This window comes from Apteryx rowi, unplaced genomic scaffold, assembly GCF_003343035.1.
Source record: "Apteryx rowi isolate R43461 unplaced genomic scaffold, aptRow1 scaffold_90, whole genome shotgun sequence".
In the NCBI taxonomy this organism is placed as follows: Eukaryota; Metazoa; Chordata; class Aves; order Apterygiformes; family Apterygidae; genus Apteryx; species Apteryx rowi.
This window is the reverse complement of record NW_020451205.1, coordinates 1809456-1834275: the sequence shown is the minus strand read 5'-3', so window position 1 is coordinate 1834275 and position 24820 is coordinate 1809456. Positions and strand designations below refer to the sequence as shown.

Genomic DNA, 24820 nt, shown 5'->3' with positions numbered 1-24820 from the left:
AAAGACAAACTGAAACACCTTTAAATGAAAATTTCACTTGACATTTTACAGAATTATTGCTTTTATATATATATATATATATATATTTAAAAGACAAACTCAGAGAAACTGACACGAATTCAGGAAACCTTTCAGTGCCACAGAATCTGCACACTTATTTCTTTTCTTGCCAAAAAGTTAGCAATTTATCCCAAATTATTGAGAAATTCACAGTTAACACTGTGCTCCTTTGCCTGGCTCTGCCATGCCCGAGTTCTCTCCATTAGTCCAATAGGGAGTCAATAATGAAGCACTGGCAACAAAACCTGAATCCCGGTAAAAGGATGTCTAAGGACCACAGTTTTCTTTCGGGTAGGGGTCATTTTACTGAATTGCGTCAGTGTGATTGGGGTCAGTAAGAGAATCTCGCAGGCTAACGCGTCTGTAAACCCCAACAGCTGCAGCCGTGGTAGAGCGTATTACGGGTTTCAGACAACGTGACGTGAGCTGCTAGGGGCAATGCTTATTTCAAAGAATTTGAAATGAGGTTTTTATCTCCCATTCTTGCATTAAGAGGGAGTGCTTAAAAACTCAGTGGTGGAGGCGCTCTCAGGCCCTGGCCTGGCTACCTGGGGGAGCACCGAGTTTGCCAGGCTGTGTGACCTGAGCTGGCAAGGGAAAGGCGCGAGCGGAGACAGCCTCCTCCCTGCGTTTGAGTGTCACTGCTCAAGGAGTCGTTCGGCTCATCCTGGACTGGAGCACAAGWGAGACCCAGCATGTAGACACGGGGGGAGTGAGGAATATGTGTTCCCAGTTAAGTCCTGAGCTATCATGGCAGGWCAGATACGATCTTAGAAGTATATAACATGTATGTACCCATCTAGCTACTTCTGCAGCAACATTAATCTCTGTGTGTGCGTGTGTGTGTGTGTGTGTGTACAATCTCTTCTCTCCCTGGTGATAAGGTTTCCTCCATTTTCCAGGGTGAAGGGAAAGTGGAGTTCAGGTGCCAAGGGCTCCAGGGAATAGAATTTACAATCCCAAAACCTACCACACAAAAACAAATCCTTCCTAGTCCAGGGACAGCTGCAAAACCTCACACAAGTCTCCAGTGACTGTCAGGACAACAGGAACCACCTCTGCCAATCTAAAGCAGAAGGAGTTAATGTAAGCAGGTGTGTTGGGAAAGGATTGCTAAACAAAGAGCAAAGACATTTGCGCCATCTACCATGGGCTTATGATGCCTTTGGTTTCCTCCATTAATCTACCTTCAGCCCAGCTGAAAGCTTTGCCATGTTTGGATAGTTGTCGGCATTTATTTTTTAATTTTTCTCTGCTGTTATTATGAACCTCTAGGTAAAACTGTTTCTCCTCATCAAGGTTAAAAGGACAGAAGCTGGTGAGGCAACACTAAGCCCAATGTTTAATCAAAGGCTTGGAAAGCGCAGAAGAAGGCTGCTGCACAGGTCCTTTAGTCCATTAGCGAATCAGCTCTAGCCAGGCARGGCTGCCTTTGCTCTCTGTTCATTGGTTTGTTTGTTTTCAGTGAGTAATATCTACTAATGTGAACCAAACCCTTGCAGGTTTTTGGTACGTGAGAGACACTCTCTGCCCTTTGCAGTAGCCAAGGATTAACTAGCTGCAGGATTATGAGCTTGAGTTTGCAGGGAGCTTAGAGAACAAGGATGGATATAAGTGCTCAGTGGAAGGACTACGGTTAAAAACCAGGGGCACACTTCACGGCTGTCATACCGTGTTTCCACTAGGATAAAATGGCTGCAGAACTGCAGCTCTGCTTCCCAGGCAGCTCTGCTGGCGTCAAAAAGTCCTGGGTGGGTATACTTAGCATAGGCAGCTGTACGCAGAGTCTCAAGCATAAAGGTGTAGGAGGGCAGATGTCCTCCAGCTCCCCAAGTCGTTCATCACTGTCCAAAGGACCCATCTCCAGACAGAGAGGTCCCTTCTGGAAACTGAGCTGGTAGCTGGTAGCTCTGATAGAGAGGTGGCACAAACTTGTCACCAGATTATTATTTCCCCTACTCCCGGGCCATACTCAGCATGAGGAAAAGGATGCAGTTAGCCCTTGTGTTCAGAACCAGGAATCCTGACCCAAAATTGCACTTCTTTCTGCCTTCGCGTCTTTATTCTCCTGGTTAACGCACTGCCAGCTTCATCATGTGGCTGTAGCAACTTTGTAAGTGGGTTTCTTCCAGGCAGCAAATCCTGTCTTTGCTTCTCATGGTTTGGTAGGCACAGCATGATCRAGGGACCCTTCAAAAGACGACAGAGCTGAGCTCCAGGGGTGTTGCTCATCAGAAGGAGAGGGCTGAGCAGGACCTCAGACTCAGTGAAAATGATGACTGTTTTGCATTATAGTTGGGGAAATCAAAGACCAGCAATTTTTTTGTTTTGCTTCCTTAATGAATTGTACAAGTCGGCGCAGGGGATAGATCTACAGGGAGCAAAAGTGAGAAGATCACAAACTGCCACTGCATCCCATTGGTGTTTTCTCTCCAGCTCTTGCTGAGTTCCCAGGATAATGCTGGAGCTTCTTGTTCTGGTCATGGGCCTAAGGGTAAAACCACACAGCTCCCTTCTGCTGTGCTGAGAGCTAATCCAACTAGTTAATTAAAGAGTCCATTGGACTGTCAGAAACAGCATGAGATACAGAAGCAATTATTTCCAAACTGATCACCATCAGTTAAAGTACCATTTGGCAAGTATGTGAATAGCCTGCAGCAGGGTCCCTTTGTAGGTAGCAGTGCCTTTTCTTTACAGGGCTTTATTGCTGGGTGATGGGGTTCATGCTCAGAGTAAAGCTGTCAAGTGAAGTGACAGCAACACTCCTCTCCCAGGTCTGGGAGGAGTCAAATGCAAAGGGGTAGACAGAATGGGACGCTATTTGTAATCAAGCTGGGTAGCCTAAAATGCCAGCATAAACAAATCCCTTTGAAGAAACTCATTGTGGGTAGGAGAGCTGAGCAACTAATTTGCTGCAGATAATTTATTTAATGCATTTAAGCCTTTTTTTTTTTCAGCTTACAGATTATGACTTCCTCAAATGTATCCATTATTCAAACCTACTTGACAAATATCTCTTGAAGCACTTATCCCACATGCTCAGAGTGCAAGTGTTGTTTTTCTGCTTGCAGTTGGTAAGACAAAAGCTGCAGTGCTTGGCTTCTCAGCTGGGTGCAAGCTGAAGCCTGCCAGGTGTGCACTAGTGTTCGTGAGGTAAAACTCACTTTGGAACTTGCTTCCTGAAGATACTGATGTCTGAAAAATTAATTGTATTTGCAGAGAGCAGATCAGTTAAGATCTGTTAAGTGGTGTGAAAAAAGCAGGACTTTTATAATCCTGTCCYTTACCTGACACTGAGCTGATGCCTTGTAACTGACAGCTAGCTTTGAACCTTTGTTTGAAAGGAGAAACTACAGAACATGAAAACAAATCACTGCAACACAAAATCCCACCAGTGGAGGACTCCTTTAACAGTTTCCTGGAGGTCTTAATAAGATTCTTGGAAGTCATGTGCCCATGCATGCCCATCACACCCTCAGTGTAGGTTTCACACCCCACGTATGTATGCTCTTTCCTCCTCTCCTATCAGTCCTCTTTCCCCACAGGTAAACAGCTGGAAGTGTTATGCTAACTGCTAGAGGCTTCAGACAAATGCTTTTTGCCACGAGAGATTTGAGGACATCTTCTGGACTTCTCTTTAGCTTACATGCATCTTTGTAACAAATGCACCACCTGCTAAATTGCTGATCTTGCACAACTGTTCTCTGATTACTGCAAAAGAAGAAGAAAGGTCTGACTGGATGTCCTCTATGAAATCAGCTTTCAGTGCCTGTTTGTTCTGCTTCTGAGCAAGCCGTGAGTTGCTCTGAAATGTGTCTGCCTTGTTCTCCGAGCAAGGGGTCTTCGGGATTTCATCCTCTGTATCGCCATTTGTAGCAGAGATACTGTCTTGCTATAGGTTTCCTTGGTGGATCACCTCACAAAACGTGCCATGTCTCACTTGGTATATAAAATTAAAATTACCATATGATTTGTATGCTTCATAAGTCATCTACTCAGAGTGTCTGTTCAGTGTTGGATGCAAAATGTCTTTTATTAATTCTTAAGTCTGTATCTTGCTGGTAGAACTAGTGTGCATTTTTAGAAAGATTTATGATCATTATTTAAAGTGATGGAGTGCTGAGATATGATGTTTCAATGGATATATCTGCATGTAGTGACCTGTATTAAGACGACCAAGCCTGACAATGTTGAAAAACAGTGTCTAGTATGTTGGAAAGCGAATTTCCCCAGGAATATTCACCAGGATAAACGCAGATGGGCAGCACAGTTTATATGCTAGCTTTCATTTTGAGTCCATGATCTACTGGAACTAGTAGATAGATCATTTGTGTGTCATTCAGATCATCTGCTTCAGACATCTCAGTTGCATTCATAAGCACCTTACTGTGCCAAGTGTACTCAGTGGGGAGAGATATGCATCCAGTTAAAACCCCAAGTAAAATAATGTCAAAGTATCAATCTTTGAATATATATATGAGGATTTCCTGACTTTTTTTTCTAATGACTATACAAACATATCCTAAGGTTCAAGCTACTACTCTCCCCTCTGCTAACAGCAGGAGAACTGATACATTCTTTTATTTTCTTAATTTTATTTATTCTTATTTTATTTTATTTTATCTTTATTGGGATGCAGATATTTCAGATGTTTTGGATGTTTGATATGAAAGGAAATAATACAGCTAAGTCAGTATAAGACTCAGGAGAGGAAAGTTTTAGCACAGACCTTATTTTCTTACATGATTTCCCTGAGATGTATTTGGACTAARTAAAAATATGTTGTTCCAGTTACTTTTGCAGCTTCCTACTGGACCTGCTCAGAGGATGTTTCAGCTTTAGTGTAAATGAAATGGACTGCAAAGGGAGGGTACTTGGCTTGCAGGGATTTTGCAAGCAAGGTTGATTAGACGTGAAATGCTGGAAAGATGTGCAAAATAGTTTGACTCCAGTTAGCTGGAATTTTGCCTATCACCTTAGACTTGCTTATTGCTACTAAGCATTGCACACTACTTTGTAGCACAGGAACAAAGCTGGGTTTCATCAGCAAACTAAATCAACAGTTCTCTTCAGAAAGTCATGCTGAGATGGGCAGCAGGGAATGAGCTGGTAGATGAGGCACAGGATAAGAGATAATGTGGAGTTCATTATAACTGAATTCTGCTTTTCCATTTATGACCCAAAGCCAGGAAAATATCAGAAARGTATATACATGCCATGATACCTCCACAGGACATTAAACCTGGAGAGCACTGATCTGAGAAGACATACAAGGATTGGCACTAAACCCAACTCTAACATAGACAGCGACTACTTTTTTAGTTAAGTGTCCTGAAATGTTGGTCTTGGTCTCATGATAATTAGCATTCATTTTGCAAGCTGGTCTCAAGTGATTCTCTAAATGCTTGCGCTGAAGACATTAACTGAACTGTTTTCAGCTTAGTGCACTCACAGATGACCAGTGTTTCTTAGTTCATAGATCTGGTTTTCTGTTGTTACCAGCTGCACCTTAAATAAATGAAAAACAACGGGTTCTTGTTTTTCAGGGATTGTCTTGAATGAATCAAACTGAATACTTGCTTTACTGTCATGGAGCAAACTAGGGATTCACATTTTGATTAATGTAGAATCTGGATATTCGGAACCTTGTTAAGATGTACTTCTGGGTTTTCAAGAACTCACTTTAGATAAGCCTGACCTTTTAACTAGCACTAATTAATCTTTATGTTTTTCCACTGCCAGGTACACTGTTTTACACAATGGGCATCATCAGGAACATGAGAAGCTTCCCATCCACAATGACCCAGAATCCCAAGAGTCCTGTTTCTAATCAAGATCCTAGAAGAGGAATGGCCCAGCTGAAGGAACAGATTCCTTTCAGGATCCCTAAAGGATTCCTGGACAGCAGGACTTTTAATAAAACTCATTCATCTGCATTTTCATGGTGCCTCCTGCACTGACTTCACATGAATGCCCAACCCCATGCGTGTGTAGATCGATGGGAGCACAGGAAGGTATATGATGAGCAGAATGGCTGAGGAGACACTTCCGTATCTGCAAGGATGTCTGGACTATATTACTGCATCAAAGCTTTACTGTTGGTGCTCTCCAGGAGTAAGCAGATTTCTGTCAATGTAAAGAAACAACACAGRTACAAGCCACCACAGGGACTTCTGTTACTTCTTTCCAGCTGCTGTCTTTGTACAAGCCACCTCTTCGTTCTGTGACACCAGTATCATGACCTTAAAGATTTCAAGTCCTGGCTTGAAGCCCTAACATTAAATGAGAGTAAATGCCTGTTTTATCTGCTCAAGGTCCTACTCACCTGTGACTGGATGTTGTCAGGAGAGAAACAGCACTACATTTAGATAATAAAGAGGAAATATTTGCCTTTTTGATTATTGTTACTGGTAAAAGGTTAGCATGAGCCACTGACTCATCCTATCCTGCATAGCTTTCTTTGTAAATGCTTTTATTGCGTTTCCTGACCAAGTTCATGGATGGAAGTTCATTGGCGGAAGTTCATTGGCCAGAAGAGCTGAAGTGTGGCCTACAGATACATTTCACAGCTAAGACAGACTGCAAGGCCCAGCAAGTGCTGCTTCAACTCCAGCCCAATTGCTAGAAGACAGTGGCCATCCTCTGCCCTTTGCAGGCCAGTGGACTGGATGCAGCCTTCAACCCCAGGCAACCTGCCAGTGCAGTCCTCATCTGAGCAAACTTTGGGCATTCTTATTGAGAAGAAAGGTTGGTCAAGAGACAGGGTCAGTCTGTAATAGTTCACTAAGTGCCATCTTGAAAAATGTATCATCTAAAAAGCTTTTCTAGCTACATTAGGAAGATAGTCTCCTACTTATGTTTTCCATCTTTATTTTTATATTTGTTTCTGTTCTCTTCCAACTCTGAGGCAAGAAGTTTCAAAACTTTCAAATATCACTGTATGCACCTGATTGTAAAAATCTCAGTCTCTAGCTGCTTCCTGCATGTATATGTTGCTATGTTCCTTGTGAGCATCTTCCACCTTTGCATGTTAGTGGTAGACAAGGCTGTAGACTTAGCAACTTTGGGAGAATTATTTTCATGCAGTGGGAAATATGCAGGATCAAGACTATAAACCTCTACCCTTTTTAGATGAAGATCTAACCCAGAGATGCCACCCTGAGCCTAAAAAACAAAATTGTACTTTGTTACTTTGWGTAATCATGTACAGATATTTTTAATGTAAAGAAAAAGTGACATTATTTATTATTATTTTTTATCAGGAATGTGCGTTTTTTCATTAAAAGCTTCTAGACCCAGGAGCTTAACATATATATATATATTATTTAGTAATGTTTCTGTTGCTATGTGACAGGTATTTACTGTAAACAAACAAACAAACAAATCCTGGTTTGAACAAAAAAAATGTTGCTCAGTATGAAAAATTTTGTGCATGATAAGAACTTCCCTGCCATGGTGTCTGATTTCTTTAAAATATTCCTTCCACTCACAATAGAGTCATCAATAAGGCTTCTCATCCTTTTCCTTTAGGATTTAAAAGAACACTGGGCAGAAACAGCTCTAATTAGAGAGAGTCAGGCACTTATTAATGTAAAAAATCCCTAGCAGTTAGAAAGAGACAAAGAACTGATGTTCGAGAACATAGGTGTTGATGGAAAGAATACAAGGTGTTCTAAAGGAGAAGGTGAGATAATAGAGTTTGAGGCAATTCTTGGTTCTGTAATGACCTGTTCTTACAGGGTTGTGTTTCCAGAAAAACTCAATATTAGCTCAACTCTACAGTTACTACTAAAACAAACAGACTTCAGTGGGTGAAAAAAATAGGGCATTGTTGAGAGCTTTGGAAAATCCATCCAAGGCTGCATCAGTTATATGATTTACACCTCTATGGAATTGCTCATATGGATTTTGTCTGGATTTGGGTATGCGAGACTGCGAAACAGGTTGTCTTACTTTCATCCCAAACATCAAATTTCTTAAAGAAAATCCTAAAAAGGCTTTTCTCTATCCCCCTTAAGAGGCATCCATACGTTGGTGAATATTTCTGTGAGTGATGTACAACCAGCAGCATGGGGATGTAATAGTAATGGTGTTCCTTTGTTTCCACTGTTGTTCTTGAAGTGKTTTTTTTCCTATATTTTAATGTACTTTAGTAATATATCTCTTCTTAATTTAAAATGAACTTCTCAACACTGAATTTTATTCATGAGAGATGTTTGGAAGGTTCTGTCAAGGGGATCCTTAGCTCACCAGCCAAAATGGTCAACAGCTCTCATACAAAAAGGGATCCAGTTCAAAAACCATATTTGCAAATGTTCATGTTCTGTGTCATCTCTGGCTAATGGCTGGTCAGCCCCAATTAACTTGTCATGAGCAATCTAGCAGCTACTGTTTCGTAAGTCAATAATCACAGCAATGCTTCTGTGAACCCAGCAAATGATATTGTCTATTATGAATAAGTTAGCATTTCTATAGAAAAGAAGCTGTCTCATGGAAAGAACCAGCACTCAGTTTCCTTCCTTATCTAACAGTAGCTGCTCCAGTAGCCTCTGAGTTCATCTTCCCATTGACCATTTCGGCTAGCGGTTTTGGAGTCTCTGCCTGTGCTGAATAAGGTGTGATGCATTGGCTGTTTCTAAAAATAAAAATTCCTCTGTGTAAATTATACTCCAGCTCATGCTCATTTCTTGTACAGTTTTCACTCAAAACATAAGATTCTACCAGGTTACCAGGTAATACGTTATGCCCACTTTGCAATACACCCAGATAGCTGTAATAGCAAGGGAGAATCTGGCCACAGTACTTTGAAAATACTGAATGCCTCCTGGGTTATCATACAAGGTCCTAACATTTCTTTATCTGCCAGAAAAATCCTGCCTCCTGCACCAAGCGTTCCAGCACCTCCCTCTTTCTCCTCACATTTCTTAGATTGCTACTGAGCCCTCTTTCACCTTGCCTGGTCTGTGTCCACCTCACCTCTCACTTTATCTTATACTGACATTTCATTGGTATCGGCAGGACTCTCAAGACAGGCATTTGCGAATGAGGAGTCAGATAAAATTTTGTGTCGCTCTGTCTGTTTCTCTGAGTATACCAGTGGATTTGACTGAAAAAGGAGGTTCCTTTCTTCCCTCCTTTTCCTCTCTTTCCCCATCTCTCACAGAACCGCTCTAACTATTCTATTTCCTTACATAAATACACTAGTACTCATCAGCAAATTATTGCACTGCCACATTTATATTCTAGTAACATTTTACATTCTTTGCATGCAGTAAGTCTCAGAAGTGTTAAGCATGATGTTTACTGTAGCTGTTTTCTTGGATTACAACTGATTACACTTTTTCCTGGCCAGAGATAAAGTACAAGCAGAACAGCTAGCTAATAAGAAATTGGCTGGCTGGGCCTTTGCTAAAACATCTTCAGAAGGCTGATCTGTTAACACAGTTGTATTTCCATATTCTTCTAGGCTCCAGAGGAAACATTTCTGAGATCTTGCATGATATTTGTTAGCGGAGTCTGTGCCTAGACATGCAAATCCAAAGACTCATTGAGGTTACCTGTGATGAAAGATGGAAGCAGAGGAACAGGTTAACTACTACCAGAGGCAGATTAAAAACCTGAGGGCCTGTGGGCCAATTTCCTTTAAGTGGGCCTTAGACAGTGCAAGGGTGCACATCATGAGAAAAGCCATCTTTTCTGCTGAGGAGCTTTCCACATCTCTGATATTCTGTTTACTCGGAGAGAAACTAAGTTGGAGTCATGCTGTAAGTGAAATTCAGTGGCATAATAAACACGTCACCAATGTGAAGCTGTGTTCACAAAACAGAAGCTCCAAGGAAGAGTGCAGAAGAGGCCATACATAATTAGCTGATTATCAAGACTGTCTGGAGGGATGTGAAGCACTAAGTGGATGATATACACTCTGTAAATGTCAGTGCTTGAGGCAGTCAGCAGCTGTGTTGCTTAGTGAGATGCAGGGAGATATGGCTGCAGCCCAAGTGTACAAGCAGGTCATGTTCATAAACATGATGCAGAGAGATGAATCCCTATGGGGAAATGTCCCTTCTACATTTATCCTTCACAGTTCTTTCAACACTGAATATATTTTCAGTTTTCAGTCTTGGAGAGGGCAATGAGTTAGAAAAAAGGAGAAATAGTATCTTGGCAGAACAATTAGAAAAATACTTTCAATAAATTCTCAAAATCTTTTTCATTTAGTCCAGAAGTCTAGAACATGACCTCCTTTTACTGCAGAATCTGATGCCTGTCTAAGCACAAAAGTAAATGAAAACATTTACCAAAGTAGCTTAAAAAATAAAGGCAATAGCTTCCATTTGTGTTACACTGCAGCACATTGCCTTTGTGTCTACACTCCAGTTGCAGTGTATTAGCACAGCTGAGAATGGAACACAGAGGAAACAGGACTGACAGTGATAGAGCTGAAGAATATTTGTAGAGGTGTGTGGGAAGCCTTACTCACTTCTTGCTCACATAGTGCCTGGCTTCAACCTACATTTTCCACATGTAGCTTGTCTGAAGACTAAAATCCCCCAAAATCTCAATATAGGAGTGTATGCCTGAAAGGGAAACAGTGTGCATGGTGTGCACATGCAGCGGATTTGTGTGGAAAAAACAAATTCAACACACTGAAAACCCCTTTCTCACTGCCCTGTTCTCTACGCACTGTTTTCTAGTCAGAAGCAGAAATTCTTAGCTTATCAGACACATGCAGACAATAAGGTGCATACAACCATTGTTTGCCTACAGAGATACTGTCATGCTAATATGCTTCATTTATTCCTATTATAATCATAAACAGTAATACTGAAGACAATTCAATTGCAACCACAGGAGCCCACACCTCAGCCTAACATGCCTACTTGAAGAAGTCACGGGTTCAAAGGTCACTCTGATGCTTGTCCAGCTTACAAAGTGACTGCAATTGAAGTAGACTCACATGAGCAAAGAAAGCCATTACTAGGACCACCTTGATTTTAAGCATTGTGAATCCCTGGCTTCAGAGAGTCTCCTTCTCCTTCTGCGAACTCCGGTCCTCCAGGAGTCTCTGTTGGAACAAAGGACACTTCAGGGAGAGCATACATTGGAAGTGTGTGAGATAGCCACTCAAAATTTGAATATGAGTCAGAACTGAGAGGGCTAAATGAAACTCACCTTGCCTTTGACCTCATCACACTTCAAACCGATTTTTGTTTCGCTCTGACTTCTCCTACAGTCCCCTAAATGGAATCAAGTGCTCCAGAATAATCAGTAATAGATAGTGTATTAGCTGTACTTAAATGCTTTTATTCCTTTCAAAATACCTCTCAATTTCAGTATTACAAAAAACTAATATTTGATCTAAAGAACATCTGACTGAAGGATTCTGGCTATTAGAATGAAATATACTCAAAAATGGCTCTGCTTAGCAAAGATGTGGAAGCAACAAAGGGTATTTAAGGTATTTACTGGTGTCAGCCTGACTTAATAGTGTGCAACAGAACTAATTGGTTCCAAATCTTGTCCGTTTTATTCCTAGTATAGATGAAAAATACATAACGATGACAAAAAATGATGGTTTCTTGGAGCAGGTAGCCCACATACAGCAGACTCCAAGTCATTCTGAAGAGTATTCCTCACCTGGCTTTATAAATCCTAGGGCCAAGGARAGCATTTTCATTCTGTAGCTGTCAACTGTAAATCCTTTGGTAGTTTAGGATCTAATTTTTTCCTCTGCATTAGATTTCCCTGAGCCATCTCTGAGTATTATCATGCCAAAAGGCACTAAATCTGTTGTTTTTTCTACTGAATATATGAACTATATAAAAAATACAAAAGCTTTCCTTTTTTTTTTTTTTAATACATATTTTAAATCTCTCTGAATCCAAAATAATCACTCACATTCACTCAGCACATTATAACCACTTACCTTACCTTAGGAATTTTCTTATCTAATAAAAAAACAGATATAATTGAACTAGAATTTACCCAATTAAAACTTTAATGGATCTGAGTTCTACTACTTCTCATGAAAGCTTTCTTTGCTGAACTGTAATTGCCTGTGCTATTAGGCTTCCTAACAAATATATGCTCATAACTTAAAACATTTTGAAGATCTGGTAGAAGATCTTACTAATGTATTTTAGCATACATTATTTGCTTTGACAGTTTACAGATTTTTGACATTTTTTAACAATTTTTTATTGAGCTTTTAAAGTTCTTGAAATCAATCAAAAAAAGAGAAACAAACTCCATATATCTTCCTCAGACCACATCAGAACAGGAACACAATGCCAGTTGAAGGTCCCTACATAGCAGCAGTAGTGCCAGGGTCTATACTCTCTTAGAAATGCTGTGAAGCAGACCTTTCAGTCCTCTGGGACAAGAGGGAAATTTATTTCCTTGCTGAATAAGGAAATTTATTTCCTTCCTTGAAGACTTCTTTCGAGTCAAGATTTAGGGAGACCCCACATGGGGGCCTTAAGCTGCCGAGGGCTGTGCTTGAGCTAGGCAGTGATCCAGAGTATGAGAACTAAATCCTTGCCCAGCAACCTCAGTAATGAATCTGTTTTCATTCCTTACAGTTGAATCCCACCTGCCAAGCAGGGCTCTTGACATAATGTATATAAACCATATCAACAGTCATCTTCATGTCAATAATCTCCAAAATGCAACCCCTTTCAAGGACATCTCTCTCTTTGTAAAAACCAGCATTATTGCAACTAGCATGGTACTAGCAGTAACTGAAAAACTGTTATGAATTCAAGGGTTATTTTAAGGACTACATAGATCAAAACAGACAGATATGAAGGACCACACAGATTAATACAGATGTGTTTCCTCAGTGCCAATTTCCATGGCCTTGTTGGGACACTACTACACTCAACCATTATTCTCTTTGAAAGAGCTGATTCACTCGTTACCACCTTTATAGCCGTAGCAAGGGGTCCAAGATCACTACCTTCACACAACAGTTCAAGCTGTGAACACCTGTACTCCTCTTGCAGTAGTCTAAAACAGCCAAGAGAGGAGTTATCTGCCTCATCAGTCCTTCAGCATACGGTACCAAGAGCCTCTAAAAGTAGTTACACTAGCCCATTAGGCTAGAGACTGCATGGCAAAGGACAGCAGCTCTCAGTTCCTTGAGCACAGGAAATACTATGTTCATATTAGGCACTGTTCATTTATTTCCCAATCAACAGAGTCAAGGCAGAAAACAACTCAGGGAGGAAATTCTTTTATTTCCTTTTTAGCTTCTCTGTGCATGTGGAAGCACCTTCTGGCTCTGAAGAAACCACAGCTTCCGTGGGAGCCTACAATGAAGTTCTGTGATGCCAACACTTGCTTCCTGTGGACAGTCTTACCACAACTCATTTCCCATTTCAAACTGCCACTTTTTTTTGCCCTTTGCTAGAATAGGCACGTTTAAACCAATGACCTCCAGCTTGCTCCCTTGCTTGCCCAAATACTGAGTTGGAAAGAGGAGTGCAGTGAAACCAGAGTCCAACTATAACATCAAACACGTGCTTTTGGTCTCTTTTCACTCCTGGAGGAGGGAGTGATCAAGATACAAATACAGAGATGGAACTACCTCAGGATATATTCCCCAAGAGAAACACACCTCAGTTACTGAGAAAACCACTGAGAAACATGATCCTACATTTTGAAAATGGAGTGAAAATGTTGCTGCTGGTTTTTATGACAGAAGTGCAGCCCTTATCTAATATGCCCTAAAAGATGACCCCTATCCTGCCTGCTCCCTCTGCAAGTGAAAAGAAGCTGCCAAAGTGGGACCAGCCTATCACCTCTCACCCTCAGACTCTTATCTGCAGACCTCCAGTTCAGTCACAAATTTGGTAGCTTGTCGAGGGAGCATAATTGTATGTGGCAGATAAACTCTGCCACCTCTCGCTTCGGTACCAGAGCTCCAACATACAACGTCTATTCTTTGCAACTCTACTTGTAAAGGCTCAGATCTGAACTTTAGGCCACCATGGGAGACATTTGCTGAAGGAACAAACTGACCTTTCCTACGCCTCTGGTTTTGATCCATCTGTCTGTGGAAACAGAGATGTTTTCACAGCCTATTCTGTTGCAGTCATGAGTAATTTCTTACAAATGGCTGTTCTCAGAAGTGTGTTCTGCAAGCATCTTCCTTACCAGAAGTAATCTTATTTTTCAGGTAGCTCTTCTTCAGAATGGCCTATCCATGAAAAGGGGGGGGGGGGGGTTTTTTTTTTTTTTTTTTAAAAAAAGCACTTTAGAACTTCAGATCATTGTACTGATAGCTCCCAGCTGAAGGTTTTCTTCTGGGAGGAAGCAAGGTTTTGGGATGATAACTCCAAGAGTTAAGTGCTTTTTGTGTTGCTTTGCTAACAAGTTGCAGATTTCAGCTTCTTGCCCCACTCTTATCTGGAAGACTATGATATAGCTGGATTAGCTAAACCAAGGTAAGCATCTGTAGTTCAGGTTGGGTAGCTTCCAACACTGAAATGTCTCCTCACCCCCTATCACAAACAATGTCTTAGCTTTTATGCATGGCTCATGCTCTCATACTAAATGGAGTGTTTCCTGCTTAGATAACACCTTTGGAGATATCATACTATAGGAAGCAGAATTTCTTCCCCACAAACACAAAGCTGGTGGTTTTGTTCTGCAACAACAGATGGAGATATATGGAGGACCTAGGAAAATGGAATGGACATAAAGCATCATCATCTTTTAGAGATACTACATCAACGTTAATTAAGAGATTGTTAAAACACTTCATGGTTTGCTCAATATTTGGCACATATGTACAACACATCATACTTCTAAACATCTAAATACACCCTACTGTGCCTTTTGTGACCTCCTAGAATCAAATTGCTCAAGCATCAAAAAAAGCAAAGGAAGTTATTGATTCACTTAGGTTACCTAGAGCTCTGATGGAAGGGAACTTATTTCAGCTGTTCTTTGCTGATCTTAGAAGCTCAAGAGGTTATGAACCCATGTCATGAAAAAGATTTGCATCTCTCACCATCAAGGAAATGGAAAGTGTTTCTGAAAGGAAAAAGAAAATCAAGTTCCATCTAAAGTGAGAGCAAGACAGCAATTCTTGACTTGAATGACTTTTCATGCTAAGCCTCTCTTTGCCCAAAGTACCCAACAGATTTACACCAGAATTTCAGAAAACTAAAGCATCTGAAAATTTGCAAGAGGTTTTGCTTTATACAACAGGCATTCCTGAAATAGACTTTGCATAGGAAGCCGCCTTCCAAGAAACTGGACTGGAGCAGCGGCCAGGTCATGTAAAGACAGAATTAATGGGAGAAATCCAGCTTTTACACACTGCAGCACCATCCTGACCTACCGAAGTAACCCTAACTTTATCTGCTGGGGTTCAGCTGATCCAGAGGCATACAAGAGCCATGCTGCACCAACAAAAAYGTGCTCCCGGTCCACCTGCTAGCTTTCTGATTCCAAAATGGGAATTACAAAAGCAGTGGCTTCTTTCRTAACACCTTCCCTGTGGAAAGGAGGAGAGACATGAGGAAGGGGAGCAGCCCCTGAGCCGGGAGCAGGGCTGGGGCGCTGCTCCCACTGCCAGGCTGCAGCGCCTGACCAGGCAGAGCCCCATGCTGCTGCCCATGGGCGCCGCGGCTCCTGCCAGCTCCACCACTCTGTGCCTGCAGCCGCCGGGGCTGGGAGCAGCCAGTTGRGAGACGGAGTAGCACATGAATAAAGGATAGATGAATCAAGTTCATGTTCACTTGCAGGTAAAATTAAAAACAACTTGCAAAAGAAAACACCCATGATTACTACACTGCCAATCAGCAAGTTTGGGCTGGTGTTCACAACAAACTTTACTAACCCAGATCCTTAGCTCAGTGACTCAAGAATCCACAACTAAAGAATTCAGAAATGACAACTCCAGTTTTTCATTCTTCATTGTGGAAAACAAATCAAAACATTTTTAGCCCTTAAAATCAGGATAGCCTTTCAGCTGTGAGTTGATGCAGTAATGAACGCATATGCTTACCATTAACAGAACACCACTGCAGCCAAAGACTGGCAAACAAGTTATTTTTTGTACAGCAGCTCCCTGCTGATATGAACTATACCCATTTATGTACTAGTAATAACACTTTACAGTTGGTACGTTAAAACTACTGTAAGGTTCAATGGCTTATAATATGAAATACAGAATACAAGAAGTACTTAATTTGTATAAATACTTCTTCAGCAGATGGAGGTCTGGTGTAATACTCTAGAAATGCAATAACATTTTCCTATACATGCTGTATTAAAACAGCAAACATGAGTGTTTCCATGACTCAGCTTATTTGAAACACTTCTAGGATGGGTCACAAAAACTGTTACTTTTGTCTGAATCTCACTGTATTAGCTGTGATTAAATGTACTTGTTAGGACTAAATATTAGCTTTGATCTTGCATTAGAGGAAGTGTCTTATCAGCATTCACATTATTATCTGATGAAGTAAACCTAACACTCCACATCCTGTTAAGGAGTAGAGAGAACATGCTATCTAGTCACATGTGGGGGGGGGAAAAAAAAATGCTACTTTACCAAATCTTTTTATGCTTCCACTAGATACCACTGTCTTCCTCCTATCTTCTTCCTATACTTCAAGTGTCAGATTCCCTCAAGAATTTCTGCTGAGGGACAAACGCAAAGAACACTAGCATTGGCTTTGCTACATCAAACAGTTTTGCCACTTCAATTTTACAGAGCTGAAAGTTAGAAAAATCCCTGTTAGGCACATTTATACCAAAGTGGTTAAACTGTTGTAACACTGTGGTTCAAAAGCAGTGAAATCAGTAACAGTGATGTGTAAAATTGTATAATAGTATAAACTAATCTACTCTAGAGCTTTTACCACAGTAAGTTAGTAAACAATGTCATTTGTTACACTGATAACTCTGCAAACTTAAAAAAACCCCAAACATTGAGGATAGATCAGGACATAGCTGATGGTATGGCACATCCAAAGGTCACAGCTGCGTGTGCAGAGCAGACACTGTCTTCACAGCAAGGCAAACTAGCCTTTAGGAAGTCTCATGCTCCCACAAGGCAGATTACTAACAGCACCCAAGCTAGCTGGTTTAATACTAACTTTTGCATCTTTATACTGTACTAATAACATTCCTGTGACTAGTGTGGATTCATCTCTTGCATTTTAAAAATATGAAGGTTACGATACACAGTAAGATAATCAATCTTCAATTGAAAAAGAGGGTTATGTTTTGTTATATTATAAGCAGGATGTTGAAGAAAAATAGTAGTATTTGCCAGTCTAGGAAGGATTTCAGAGTCTTATATATATTCACTTCAGTTTGCCATGCTGACATATGCCTGAACACATCAAATCCCTATCAGCAGCACTTTTGTAGTGCACATAATATGCACCACTTTTACACTGGACTTGCAGCAAATTCTGGGCATACACATAAAACGTGTACAGATGCTGCGGGAACTGGAGGCATTTTCTGTTTACAATAAAAACAAATGTTCAGGGCAAAGAGCAGCAGTATTTACTGACTGTATAGAAAATCTGCATTCATGAGTGAGCATGAATCAGTCTGAAAGCTGGGTCAGATGAATCCTGTGCTTTTCCTAGTTGCAGCCATGTCAGTAACCACATATCCCTTTTCCTTCCCGTCTTATGTGAAAAACCAGTTTTGAGCCAGATAGTACATGCAGAGTTATGTTAAAGTGAGTGGAAGCAACATTTAGCAACTTTTTTCCTATTCCAAGAGTCAAATACACTACTCAAATGAAAAAGACAGTGGTATAAAATGCTTTGGAAAATATTTTGATTCCCAGCTAAGTTTTTTCCCCCCCAAAATTTTCAGGAAGTCTGGAAGATTCCAGAGATCACTAACTCAATTACTTTTTTTTCCAGCTTTTGGCATTCTGTGCAACAGCTGTAGAACAGTTCTCTCCCTTTGAAAAATGCACACAAGACACAAAGATTGTGCTCAACAGGTTTACTCAGACCAGACTTAAATGCTCAAGAAAAAGGCACAGATTAAAAGAGACTCTGATGACTCTTTTGAACACAGCAAATGGGGTTTTGTTTATAAGAAAAAAATACTGCTATGAATTGTATGGGCTGAAAAATTCAAATATTTCTCCCTGGTCCTAATTATTGGCCTTCATTAAAATGGAATTAAATTAAATTGTATAAACATATGAAATAAAGTCTCAGTATTAGGAAGTTTTTCTTTTGTTTCCTCTATGTACAAACCTTAGTATACAATTTTTACTTTTCATTATACATTTACTACATACTCTTTTTCAAACCGAGTCAGGGCAATTGCAAAGTATATGTTTCAAGAAACCACACTGCAGTCAGAAAGAATCCACCTGCTTTCCTTGCCAGCAGTGCCGATCAGAATTTAGGAAGAGATGACTGGTTATATGGGAGATCCACTCAAATGTAATCATCTTCTACTGGTTCACCGTTAACATCACAGTAATGGATGAAGATAGCCACAACACGCTGGAATACACCTTTTTTCATCTGGCGCAGTTCAGAGATCTCTTCTCCTATTGTCTCCATACAGATGTCTGCAGACAGCTGTCCTTTCCTCCGGGGAGCATAAATAGTAGCTGTGGAAGGCACAACAGAATAAAAATTACAATCTTTCCTAGAAAGAAACTCACAAATGAATCTGTTTTGCAGTAAAGAAGCTGGTCTTTGAAAACAAAGCAAATAAATAACATGAAAGCATGTCAGATAAGACAGGTAAGTAAGAATACATATCCATTTTTTCTGATTCAGACTATGCACTAAACTACAATCACCGATTCTGAGTCAACATCAAAAAAAAGTCATAGAAGTGTATAGCCAAGAGAGACTTCCTTGTCCTCTTGAGCTTCATTCCCTCAAACTGGAGCCACGTAAGTGTATCTGCAAGTGTGCCTATCAAAAGTCTGTCCAATTTAACAAACACCTCTTATGAAAGAGATTCCAAGATCTTCCTAGTTAAGTACTGGAAAAAATTATTTATCCCTGCTACTAACAAAGCTAATCACTTCCCACTCGATCCCTAGCAACTGCCCACTACAATATTTTCAAGAAAAGCTCCTTAATAGACCTTGAACTCCACCACTAGGTCTTCTCTGTTCCAGAGTATTCAAACAGTTCTTTCCTCTTTCCTCCCAAGGTTCTGTGAATTTCGCTCCTCTCTGCTGGACTCTCTTCAGCTTGCCTTAATAACACTTCTAAAAGCAAAACTAGAGGCAGTACTCCAACTGAGTACTTACCAGAAATGCCAATAAACTCCAGAGACCACAAACTGCTGGGAATACACATGGGTTTACTGGCTGCCAAAATGAGCATGTCACAACATTAGTTTTATATGTATGTTTTAGATATACTSCTTACAGCTAAAATAGTCAACTTTGTCTTCCTACCCGTCCACATTATGAAATACCACTGCACAGGATTTATTTTGCTAAGACTACTCACATGCTAATTCTCCCAACTGCAAGTTGGTAAGGAGCATTCTTGTGACTATGGCTGAAAGTCATCGCAATTTTAGGCTAAGCACCCGACTGGCTCTCTGATTTTGTCAGCATTAAGCATCGCCAGATGGTCACAGCAGTACTACAGTCCTCTCTTCTGTTAGTCCCCCCTCGTGGTCCAGCTCCCAACACTGTTATAAGCAGTTATTTATCAAACATAGTGTAAGAACTAGAAAACTGATAAATAACGGAACATATTGTCAGCTTGGAACCAAGCAACACATTGAAGTTCTTCAAATATGTCAAAGAGTACTCACTTCTTTCATCATCCTCAAAATCATATCTGGCATAGCTATTTGGCTCTGCTGTTCTAAGTGACCTCAACCATGGGAAGTCAGTAATCATGGAGTAAGGCGCTCCATCCACAATGCCTAAAAGACAGACAGACAGGATGAGGATACAAGGAGGACAATGTCAATCCTGCAGCATCAGTGCTCTTCATCAAGTTTCATTGTTATCACACAGGTCCTCACTTTAATGCAGAAAAAGTACTTTCTCACTTCAACTCCCCCACTCTATACCAAAGGTCTTCCACTTCCCTCACAAGAATTTATGCCTCTTGCAACTTGATGAAATCAAAGTCATTTATCTTTGCAAAAAACAGATCATCAGCCTTCAAATCTCTACAAATGCTCACCTTCTAGAGTGTAAATATCTCTTCCCCAAGGGTACTTAGTGTATTTCTTCAGGTCTTCATCAGTTCGTGTAGCTTCAGGGAAGAACTCATATTTAATAAGCTCTCTAGAGACAAGGAGGAAGACATTAGAGCCAGCAGCGATAAGAAATATGAGGGGTGGAGGGAAAAGAAACAAGTGGGAAATTCTGTTACACAACCTTTCCTTTAATGAGCCTGAATCCATAAAAACACTCCTCTAAGACCCTCACACAGTCTCAGTATGCAATCCCTTACTCTTGAGAGTAACCACAGAGAATAAGTAAGGTTAGGCAAGAAACCAATTAAGCTATCTTTTATGCATAGCCTTCTACCTGAAGGAACAATCCACCACAGCTGCAACTAAGCAAAACTTTTTTGAAAAATTATTCCTTAATCACTTTAATAAAAAAATCATGAGAACAGAAACACTGTTTTAAAGTAATTGGTGAGAGCCACTGTATACAATTCACTGCTCCTGGGAATTTTTGCTCTTCACTAAGGAGCTGAAATTGATTACACATCTTTCCCCAAAACTAACATTATTTCTTGCAGCCACTCTTTCTCTATTTTAATAAGTGAAACTTGTTTTCTGATTTGAAGACATTCCTCAACCATCCTGAACTACTTCAACATTCAATTATGTTACTGCAGTATGGAACAGTTGCAGAATTTTACAGTATTTTTCACACAGTTAGGTTTATTTAATCTAAAAGTTTTACGTCAGATACACCTTGATACTGAAATTCTACCACCCCAGCCCACCATTTAAAATTCAACCATCGCAGCCAACAAACCAAGCTTTTTATTTGGCTAAAAGAATACAGCAAGTCTACAGCTACTAACTGTAGCTTCTGAATCAGGATTCAGTACCTTTTCTGTACAGCTATTGAAAGACAAGTACTCACTGGTTAATATTTGCTATTGTGTCCATCCAACTCCGAATGCGCACCTTGTTGCGGACATTAGGTGGGTTACTGAATTCATGAATTATGCAAATGTGGTATGGATAAGGGCCACTAAATATCTTTTGCTCTAGAGTCAATGTGTCAACCTGTAAAAAAAAAGGCAAAGACTTGCAATCAAGAGAAAGGAAGGGATGGAGTTTTAGAGTCAAGAGCAGATAATCTACCAAAACTCCCAAATTCTGGGGTAAAATGTCAAGAGAAAGCAAATTTTAACAGCATACATAATCAAATATACAACTGAGCAGAGTTAAACTTTCCTAGTACAGCTTTACCAATGAATCCCAATCTGGATGGTGGAATTTGCTGGGAAATTGCAATTTTTCTGATGCATTTCGCAATTCTGTAACATGTAAATAAACTTTCACAAAATTACATTATGGCCTCAACTACATTCATTCTCTCAGAATCTGTCTGTGGCTTAGGATTATTATTTTTTAATAGTTTTGGCACTGCACTCCCAGAGCTAAAGCAAGAGATCTAGTTTTAAAGAAAAGCTAGCTTTTATACTAAAACAGCTCTCCCTTGTTGGAGAGGCAAACTAAGCCATAGAAAGCTTTACTCTGTATGACAGAAGCAGCATTACAGAATAATACAGAACACTAGGTTAGAGTGACAAAGTCAACAAAGCATTCTGGATCTTACATTAAGTTCTCTTATTATTTGTTGAATGACCTCAACAAGTGACTAAATGTTAATGCTCACTTCTACATGTAATCCGGGGGCAGAAAGGGTGGCTCCCAGTGCCACAACTGCTTTGCAACACTGGCTAGCATTAATCAAAAGAGGATGCAGCTTTCAGTAAAGTAGTATTCAAACCACTGTGTTGTTACTAAATCTAGAAGGACATGGTTCAAAGATTTCAGATACCATTCCTATTTCATGTTTGTGATTACACACAAATACAAACTCCATTAGCAGCATCTAGGTTCTTATAGTTACCTTTAGTTATTTAATTTAGAATTAATTCAATACAACATGGATTTTTACAATATCTTCTAATGCAATGAATATTGGAGATTATAACGTTAAGTCTTAAAATTTGTTATCATCCAAGTTCCAGATTCTGCAGTAAAAGCCTTCACGGGATATGGTTGCAATAAATAAGTTTCCCTGAGTTGTGTTACTGTAACATTTACATTTTCTGCATTAAATGAAAAATGTATGAAGCCAAAAGAAGTGAAAGAATACTGGCAGTACTTCAGATGTGTTCACGATTAAACAAGAGCTGGTTGTGTACCTGCTGCATTGGACGAAGATAAACGATCCGATTCCTTTCTGGTGGCATTCTGAGAATCTGATCCAGAACCTGATCCATGTTTAACTTCTTGCACTGGGCATAGTCAAAACGATTGACAACTGGTGCATTTTCTACTTTTAAGTGCTTCAGTACACGACACCTTGTAGCTATAAATCAGCAAATAAAATCATTAAAGAACGGAGAAATATAATATGAAAAAGACCTGAAGAGCATCCTTTCAGAGCGCAGACTGCTTCAAAAGAAGGCAAATCAGTAATGCAAGTAAAAGACAACTAACGAACTAGTTTGAATAGCTGGCAACTTAAATATATTAAAAAATACACTAACTGTTCATTTCTTCCACATTATAACCAAAGTTCTCATTTGTGAACCTCTAAGAGGAGTCCTTTTAAGAAGCCATGTTAAGTTTAATCTGACCAACAGTATGCTTTTTCCCTTTGCTTCCTTTTACAAAGCCCCTTGAAATAGTTTGTGGACCCCCACAATTAAAAACCACTGACTTAATCAGGTCAAATACAGAGTATTGCGAAACCACGCGATATAAAAGATACGTTTCCTTTCTAGAAATCCATGTCCACATCATCAAAATTTAGTTAAAAATAAATGTATGTTCCAAGAAGTACTTTGGAATATAAAAAGGAATACTTTCATCATTCTCTGCTAAGTCTTCATATGAGATCTCTCAATTCAGAAGAGAATGTGCTACTAAGTATAGATATTGCAGGAAACAATAAATGACCCAATGCTTCAAAATGAAACTAGTCATATGCCCTGGAATGCAAATCTAAGGCAGCTTAAATGCCATAATTTAAAATAGATTTTTATCATGTCAAGAAGATATAATTGTCAGTTAAATAATCTATGGAAGAAGGAAGAGAAAAAACAAGGTGCTCTAAAACTCATTTCAACAACTTCCAATTATTGTATTACAGCCCTTCAATAACCATCTCTATCTTCATAACTCATGTTATGTCATGTAATTTCATCTGCTGATTTTTCAGATATTAATCTTTATTAAATCAGTTACAGCTTATAAGGAAGGTGACAGCGAAACTGAGAAGCACTAATAGTTGGTGTTCTAAGCATCAGTCTGATGAATACAAAATAAGCAGCAGACTGACTTTAAATTTTTCAGAAACTTTTAATGATCCCAGATGGAGAGAAGATATCAAATGTTTAAAGAAACAGAGAAAGCCTTGATAGGCTATGTGTCCTGATGACATTAACTACATACCATGTATGAACATCATTTTCGGGCAGTCTTTCAGTACCAAGTCTGTTATTCCACAGTTGGTCAAGGTGATTCCAACAAGGTTTTTGGATTTCAAAGTCAGGACCTGGTGAAAGTTAAAAAAACATCTATGAGAGGGTAAAATAAAGGGAAAAGCTAAATTTAAAGAGATACTGCCAACAATGAAAACAACTGCTGTTACAAACATTAGAAGGATATTAATGGGATACTAATTGATATACTACAACTTCTGTTCACAACAGATACTTGAGATGACTAGGCTACTGCTGGCAGCGAGAGAAAAAGGCTCCCTGCTGACCAGCAACATCACAGAATACAAAAGAACAACTTCACAAGAAAAAAAAGTCATAACACAAAGCACAATTTTATCAAAAAACAAATCCTAAGTACCACCTGTCAGGACCTTCAAACTCCACCGTTCCAATTCTATTTTTCAACAACAATGAAAAGAAAAAAAAAAAGGCAATTCTGGACAGTAACTCTTTTTAAATACAGATAAAAGTATGGCACAGAGAATCACAGTTTGAACTTCCCATACCCAGTGCATTTCACCAGTGTGCCTCAGAGGAATACCTCATAGAGAGAGCTGGAAATGAAATGTGTAACTTATTCAAACCTCTGTGTCCACTATCTGTGTTAGAAAAATAAAGCAACTGTCGAACTTTACAAGAAGAGATGCATAAGCAGAATAGTGTTCTTTCAAAAATGGCACATTTTAACAAGAAAAATCATATACCCAGAAATGTCTTTTATGCTAATTATAAAAACTGTAATGCATCCTAATAACCAGAGAAAAATTATGGGTCACATTCACAAAAGCTATCTAAAACTAGTGAGGCTAAGTTCTTTCACTTCACAGAGGGAAAAAGAAATACAAGTAGGCTCCTCTGCAGCAGCATTCAAAAGAGAAGCCTAATTTAGCTATTCTGAGTCACACTCTGAAGGAACCTCTTGCCGAGCGCTTTGGTAAGCACCCTCACTACAGTGAAACCAGACTTTGTAATTTCTCCTTCCAGGACCGATCTTCACTGCAGAAGAATTAACTCAAGTTATTTACACACACACAGAATCTCCACCCTGCAATTCAACAGATGAGTTG

At 39.7% G+C, this 24820-nt stretch overlaps 2 protein-coding genes across 23 annotated transcripts in view; one reads left to right on the top strand and one right to left on the bottom strand.

Annotated features, from left to right (window-relative positions):
- Positions 1-5985, top strand: part of HTR4 (5-hydroxytryptamine receptor 4) — an 83888-nt gene extending 77903 nt beyond the window's left edge. The window contains exon 6 of the mRNA XM_026091364.1: positions 5803-5985. Within this exon, the coding sequence (XP_025947149.1) occupies positions 5803-5890 (88 nt within the window). The 3' untranslated portion in view covers positions 5891-5985. The remainder of the gene's footprint in view (positions 1-5802) is intronic.
- A 3293-nt stretch (positions 5986-9278) lies between these two features.
- Positions 9279-24820, bottom strand: part of FBXO38 (F-box protein 38) — a 34304-nt gene continuing 18762 nt past the window's right edge. For 14 of the 22 annotated variants that reach the window (XM_026091316.1, XM_026091323.1, XM_026091321.1 and 11 more), the window contains 6 exons: positions 23704-23806; positions 22449-22615; positions 21152-21297; positions 20229-20332; positions 19849-19962; positions 18034-18673 (listed from right to left, as the gene is read on the bottom strand). In XM_026091316.1, the coding sequence (XP_025947101.1) occupies positions 18495-18673; positions 19849-19962; positions 20229-20332; positions 21152-21297; positions 22449-22615; positions 23704-23806 (813 nt within the window). In that variant the 3' untranslated portion in view covers positions 18034-18494. Of the gene's footprint in view, positions 9618-10540; positions 14742-14973; positions 15100-15409; positions 15566-18033; positions 18674-19848; positions 19963-20228; positions 20333-21151; positions 21298-22448; positions 22616-23703; positions 23807-24820 lie in introns of those variants that run through there. The other 8 variants (XR_003257763.1, XR_003257764.1, XR_003257760.1 and 5 more) reach the window with 8 other exon arrangements.